The sequence below is a fragment of the Lampetra planeri genome, chromosome 2 (assembly GCF_965212315.1).
Source record: "Lampetra planeri chromosome 2, kcLamPlan1.2.h2, whole genome shotgun sequence".
NCBI classification, from domain to species: Eukaryota; Metazoa; Chordata; class Hyperoartia; order Petromyzontiformes; family Petromyzontidae; genus Lampetra; species Lampetra planeri.
The window spans coordinates 11,116,024-11,123,157 of NC_136108.1; the positions used below are offsets into that span (position 1 = coordinate 11,116,024).

Genomic DNA, 7,134 nt, shown 5'->3' on the forward strand with positions numbered 1-7,134 from the left:
TTCGTATTCGAGAATCGGACATTTGAGTAATCAATAATTGATGGAGGGTCACCTCGACCATGATACCTCCAGAAATGATTAAGTACCACTTTGTGGGAAGCCACCAGTCGTCACCTCACGGATACATTGGTCAAGGGGGGTCTGGAATTTGCACCACTGCCTAATGGCTGTTGAGGGACCCACCCCACCCCACTGATCATTAGAGTCGTTAGGCACCTTGACTGGAAATCGTAATGAAACATTGTAATAATGTATAAGGAATGACCACCAATGAGATCAACTCGTTTTCATGAGAAATCACGAGACCATAATGGATGGCTTTGACTTGGGCAAGACCTTCATTCAGCAGTGGATAAAGCGTGACTGGAGTTATATATATGCATTAATGCAGTTCTTTAAAATGGAGCGTTTTTCTTCATGGGCAAATGAACCGAACCGTGAATTTTGTGACTGTCTTCATGGCAGTGTTTTGCTGGTTTGGCAAAAATACAAATAAAGCAACGTTTGTTTTCTCCTGATAACATTTATGTGATCACGTGTTAAAACTGTTCACACATGGATTACTTATTTGTTCAATTATTTGTCCGAGCCTATGCCGCACCCCACGTGTTAGGCCTGAACCCCAACCCTAATTGTAATACAGTCGAATTCAATTAACCCCCCCCCCCCCCGTTCTCATGACGTCATATAATTAAGAGACGTCCACTACTTACGAACATGTTTTGTTCCCGAGACCCGTTCGTAAGTCGAGCGGTTCATAAGTTAGAACACAAAAATATCCTGTATTTAAATGCCCATACGATCAGTGCGATGAAATAAGTTAGGGTTGAACAGAAAAGGGAAGCATTGTGAAACTTATGAATAATAATAATAAATACTATTATATAAGCACACAACTTTATCTATCTGTGATGAACGCTGCACTTTCCGTCGTTTTCATGCAGGGGGCGCTGCAAACCTACGCGCCCCCTGTATGAACAACGGAGGCGCAGGGACAGACGTTCGATTACGTTGGAATCGATCTGCAGACGGCGGTCTTCTCGCACGGCCAGCAGCTCTATGTCGCCTTATCTCGATCCCGCAATCCCAAACAGGTGAAAGTCTGCATCGAACCGAACCCCCAGCAAGGCCATCTACTTAACGAGAAGTAAAAATTTACATAAAGTAACATGAATAGAAGAAAATCTGTTTTATTTTCACTTACCTTGAGCCCTGATGCTGGCTTGCTTGTTGGCAGGGGTGCAAAAGAGTCACCACAATTGCGGTAACACACACACGGGGCACGTGCACACACACACACAAGGCATACACGTGAGCGCACACACAAACACTCACTCCCAGCACGAGGTTGACTCATTACATTTCACAGAGCATCGCTCCGCTGGACAAAGTTCCGCAATTCAGTTTTCAAGCGTGATTTCGCATTTTAAGTCGATGTAAAAAAAAAAGAGGAAACCGATTCGTAAGTGCGGGTGTTCGTAAGTCGATGTGTTCGTAAGTCGAGGACGACATGCGCTGAAAATTATCGGCCCTGCCCACTGAGCAAATACTGCCCTCTTGTGGTAAAATTATTTTATCTCACAAGGAATATTTCCAGATTATATAATAGATGAAACTCAACATGTTCGTCAACGACACTGCTTTAAAATGGGTAAAATTGCATGAAATGCAGGTGACTTTTTGGGTAATGGCCCTTTTTCATGTGCTATGGAGAAGTGTTATTGGCTAATATGTCGCCTATCATATACATTTTCCTTTTAAGGCACTGTTATTGATGCAAATGTTGAGTGTTTTTGTTATTTGTGCTTGTGCACCATGACCAGCGTAGGACCTTCAAATAATTAGCTTTACATAGCAGCTACTTAGGTTCGACTGCCATAAGTTTACATTGTATTATCATCTTGAAGGATTTTCTTTTCCTTCCAGGGAAATTGAGTGTTGGATTGAGGGTTAATTTAATTGACATTTTGGCAATGTGTTTTTTTCTTATCTTTATTTTATCAAGCAAATTTAACACAATGTAAACGTTTATATTGTTTTAGCAATCATAAGTGTGGTTGCGTATAACATACAAGGAATAGGCATTTAACACGATGACCATGCCCTTGCTCGTGGTACCACGGAGTCCTAAAGATAAATGCGTTATGGCATTGCTAGGCACTGCCTGGATTCAAACCATCAAACACAGGCACCAACTAGCTCAGTGGCAACTGCGCTTACGATAACACTATTAAGCCAAATATGCAAACACGAAGCTACTCACCTGACTTACATACGCACTTTAAATGTATGGGAAATACGCATCAGAAATATGTAGAGTGAAACACAGCACACTAAATTGCTCCTATCTCAAAAAGCTTAGCTATTGACTGTACAGGGTTGACTGTGCCCTTGCAATGCCCCTGTTGCTGTAATTGCGAGTTAAATCATTGGAACTGAACACGGAAATCCTATTCAGCACTGAGTGCTTTGCACAGCAACAGGGAAAATTTATTAAGTAATCTTTGACGCCATTGGAACTGGAGAACGCCCTTGGTCAAAAGAGGAGCGAGATCTATTATGCGCAACTGATGAATAAAAAAAATGTGTTTTCAAAACGATAGGTTTTCTTAAACAGGTAATCATAAAAACAAGGGTAGTGCACATTCAATCAGAAGTTAAGTGTTACACTTTAATAAAATGGAGGTTTGCAGCTCAATCCATAGAGACAGGTTTAATGAACTAAGCCTATTATATTACCATGGTGACACGGGTTTTAACAAAGTGTAGGCATGCTTTTTGCTGATTTCCCAAAACACAACCATAACCACAATGCGTACTCGTGACATTTTCCCCGTAAGACATTTTTTACAGCTGTTAAAAGACAGCCTCACAATGCACATGCTGACGCACATTTCAATATTCTGTCAAAACTACATTCAATCTCAACTGTTAACATTACTGTTAACATTATTAGTAATGCTATTAATGACGGTGACAGACTTAAATGAGTGTGGTAGATCAAATTAATACATTATTTATGAATGTGTCTATGTTTTTGATGTATTAAACAAGAGGAATGTGTGTGTGTGTGTAAATGATTGCAATGTAGTGTACGAGGTACAAGTTTCTCCGCCTTAGCGACACAATAGCAAACCCCTTTAAGAAGGCTTAGGAGTCATATGAGGCAGTTTTTTTCCAGTGTCCCCCGGTAAGCACCAACCACAAAGCACGGCATTCAATTACTAAGCCGCGGGTTGAAGTGCCAGAGATTTCGTTGATTCGTTTCAATGAATTTTCAAGAGCGCCATGCCAGAGTGATCAGGAGAGAAAAAAGTGCTTTCCGCATTACTCTGAGCTCTAATCTTTGCATCTGATTTAGGCACACGGGGCCCCTCGAGTGGACACTCCGAATGCCAAACAGCCGGACAATTACTGCTGCAATGCTTCAATAGCCGATCAAGTTCAACGCTAGATAAATTTTATAAAAAATTGTTTAAAAAAGCACAACCCCCCCTCCCCCCACCACCAACCTCCCTGAGTTATACTCCTTGCTAAGCGACCATCCAAGCGCCCAGGACGAAGTGCATCGAAATAGTAAGTGAATCAGAGAAAAACAAAGTGAATATTCCTGCTTTGTTTTTACTACTGTGGCAAGGTAGGTGACTTGTTACCCTGAGTCGTATTTCTCCGTCTGTACGTCAATCACAGGACATGGCAGCGAATAATGCAGCAGAGGCGAAAGACGCAGACGCGATCATCACCTCCACCAATGGCAGCTCGCAGGACGGCAAAGGCTCACTGATGGAGGGGAGAGAAGAGATGGGAGAGGATGTCTGTGAGGAGTCATCGCCGCTCGACAGCTGCACTCCGGAGAATGGTGTCAGTCAGACGGAGGAAGCTCGGCAGGGAGACAAACGTGAAGCTGACGGCGAGAAAACGCATGCAGACGAGCCGGCAAGCATTCCGCCTCGGTCCGAACAAGCAGGTAAGGCGTTTAGCTTTCTCTATGCGTAAGCAACGTGACCCATCTTCTTGGCTCTTTCGGTAAAGTCGCGTAGAAGGGAAATAATAAAATAATAAAAATAAAACATATATAAAAATAATTCTCACGACGTTTCGGCCACAACGCAAGCAGCCGTCCTCAGGTGAAGAACAGGTCTGTCGGAAAGACAGCGTGACCCAATTACCAAAAACTTAAATAAATAAACGGATAGTTTTCGTTGCAAAAGAAACAAACAATTGTTTGGATTAAAGTCATGCAGTGTCTGAAACTGGAACGCAGCTGATTAGATTTACAATTTTGTTGATTTGTCACAATACACACACCATAAATGACACTTGTCCGATAAGATTTGTACAGCATTCAACTGATGTATGCTGGAGGACTGGTTATATTATATTTGTCTATGTATATAAGACTCAATTCCCAACACACCGCAAATTCCTGTCATATATCCAGGGGGCAACTTAATGATTTTACTGAAAATGACATGTTATGCTCCATGCTTTACACACACATATGCTTTGACGCATACTGTGTCAGATTTCTGTTTGTTTTTAGTTGCCGTTCCTTGATATATCGTGTAATTAAAAGAGCTAGAATCTTTATCTGAGTTCAGATCAATTACCATCACCTGCGACTCAGTGTGAACAATGGAGTACAATTATAATCAGAAAAGAGTGTGTGGTTTTAAAACCTTCTGATGAAAATTACATGAATATCGAAGTCTAAATATAAATTTTTGGATATTTTCAAATGAAAAGTGTCAGCGTGAACAAAGGCTCAGTAACCCCATATACATATTTTTCATCGATATGGTATCACTGAAATTTGTTAATAATTAATGCATGAACGTACATATTAATCCATGGTGGAGTGATGATGCAGTAGTTAACGTGTCATACAATGAACCCAGTGACATGAGTTCAATTCCCCGCCATGGCTAATATCAACGCTGACTAAAATCTGACTTGGTCCGGGTCATCCACTTCACTAACACGCCCACGATGACGTACAGCCAAACAAATCCCACGATTGAGAGGGGGCCTTCATCCAGCAGTGGATTGACGAAGGGGTGTTCATTATCATGTTTTTTTTTCTTCATCTAACAACCTCGCGTGTACACTCTCTTTCAGAGGAAGGTAATCCGTTTTCGAACAGAGCAACTCAAAATCCATCTTCCATTTGTGATGTTGACTCTTTTGTCCTTGGCTTTATGTCTGTGATCCAAATTGCAACCTCTGATAGTGCACAGCCACTGACACTGACAATCCCCAACCAGTTCATACAGAACATAGATGTTATTCCAAGACCCTTCACATTGTCACAGCATTGCTCTATAATATTCGAACATCATCCGCTATTAGCTTTAGCAATGCTCTGCACGGGAGGCAAATTTGTTGGTTCACTGATTTGATGACAAATACTTTTAAGTGTTTCGCACTGGAAAATTACAAACTTTGGCTGACACTGCCCCCACAAGTGAAACCAACCTCTTGGGCTGTAATTTGTGGGAGCCCAAATTTAAACATTGACTCAACTATATTTATGCCAAATATAAATTTTCCTGCCATTACAGATCATTATTAGAATTTGCATCAGTTACTCGGTCACATGCTGTGAAAACATCCCCAAAATGCACCCGTCATATGGCCAGCTCTGCAGGGTTCAGCCTGGTTAGTTTGTTTGCTATGGATACCAGGTTGTCATAGGCAGCTGCGAGGCTGTGATAGTGGTGGACAGCAGAGGGGAGTGCATACAAATCCATCGTTTGTACTGTGATTGCGTGCGCCCCACCTTGGTCAACCCGCACTGGCGAGGGAAGTGAAGTTGAAAGTAAGTGACCCCCCCCCACGGCCTGCATGGCGTGGGGAGGCCCTCTCGTAGCAGTGGATTGACATGTGTGGGTTTTTGGTATAGTTTAGCAGTGGTGAATCATTGTGTTCAATAACGCAAGTCATAACATTTACCGTGGTCACCTACCAGATCAGGCGGTTGCTGTGGAAACAGGTGAAGGGGAGACCACTGAGGCAGAAGAGAGCCCCAGTTCAGATCAATCAGTCTCCGTGCAAGCGGAGGAGGAGGAGGTGGTGCCACCGCAGTGCGATTCTCCCAGCGATGCCAACCGTGCCGACTCTGCGCCAGATGCGGTGCCGCCTACAGCAAAGCCCCGCAGCCCATCCATTGGGTTTCCAGTCGAGGCTCGACGGAGAGACGTGGCCAAGTGCTCGTACAACATGTACAACACCGTCTCCTACAGGAACATCCGCAAGGGCAACACCCGACAGCGCATCGATGAGTTTGAGTCCATGATGTACACCAACTAGCGTCGTGAGCACGCTGCAGTAGAATTAAGTTGTGTTTCCAACTGTGTAGCTAGTGAGCTAAGCACTGGTGAATTGCCGCAAAGATGTTTACTTTGAAAAAAAATGTTTTTGCCAAGATTGGATTTTTTTTTAAGAAGTGTGAAAATTTTAAGATTATGCCAATTTCACAGGAATTTGAGCTGATTAGTGACCGCCGCTAACTGTACTTTGCAATGGAAAGTGGAAGAATGAGATATATAATGCATTTGCAACAAGGCACCAGAGTATTTAGTAGAATGGATGTGTTATTAAATGGATATATTCCAAGATGTTTGTGGATAAATATGCTTCTATCAACTGATATATTGATGTAAAGAACATATGAATCTGTTCTACATTTCTATAGTGCCTCTTTTAGATTATCATATTTTAATCATCTACAAACAAAAACATTTATGAGATGATGATTACATCTGGATGGTAGGCCTACTACAAGATAACGTTTTACATAGAAGACAATATTTGGTGTTTCAAATGTGTTAGTTTGTGTTATTTTAATAACATAATTGTTGTGTTGTTTTTCTGTGATGTGTTTAAAATGAACAAAATAAAAATGTGCTTTAAAAAGAAAAACAGTGAAGTTGCTTCCTATTGTGGGATTTAATAACATGCACCACACTGCATACCGTTATCGCGATTCATGATCAATCCACCGCTGCATTATGGCCCTCCCCAAGCTGTGTACTTTCGCTAAGTTGTCCCCACCTGAAGAAGGATGCTTGTGTTGCGCCCGAAACGTCGTGATTTAATTTCTTTTAATTTTTTACCTACGTGAATTTACCGAAA

General features: G+C 42.0%; 1 protein-coding gene across 1 annotated transcript; it reads left to right on the top strand.

Annotated features, from left to right (window-relative positions):
- Positions 1–3,359: 3,359 nt before the first annotated feature.
- On the top strand, positions 3,360–6,921 carry ERMN (ermin). The gene is made up of 3 exons (XM_078615434.1): positions 3,360–3,576; positions 3,691–3,967; positions 5,969–6,921. The coding sequence occupies exons 2-3, from the start codon at positions 3,694–3,696 to the stop codon at positions 6,307–6,309; spliced, it is 615 nt and encodes a 204-aa protein (XP_078471560.1). The 5' UTR covers positions 3,360–3,576; positions 3,691–3,693; the 3' UTR covers positions 6,310–6,921.
- Positions 6,922–7,134: the final 213 nt, after the last annotated feature.

What these genes read in the sequence shown, in the direction of transcription:
- ERMN (XM_078615434.1), top strand. Translation starts at nt 3,694, where the DNA reads ATGGCAGCGAATAATGCAGCAGAGGCGAAAGACGCAGACGCGATCATC. An exon ending in GCCTCGGTCCGAACAAGCAG is followed by an intron (nt 3,968 to 5,968) that starts GTAAGGCGTTTA and finishes GTCACCTACCAG; the next exon opens with ATCAGGCGGTTGCTGTGGAA.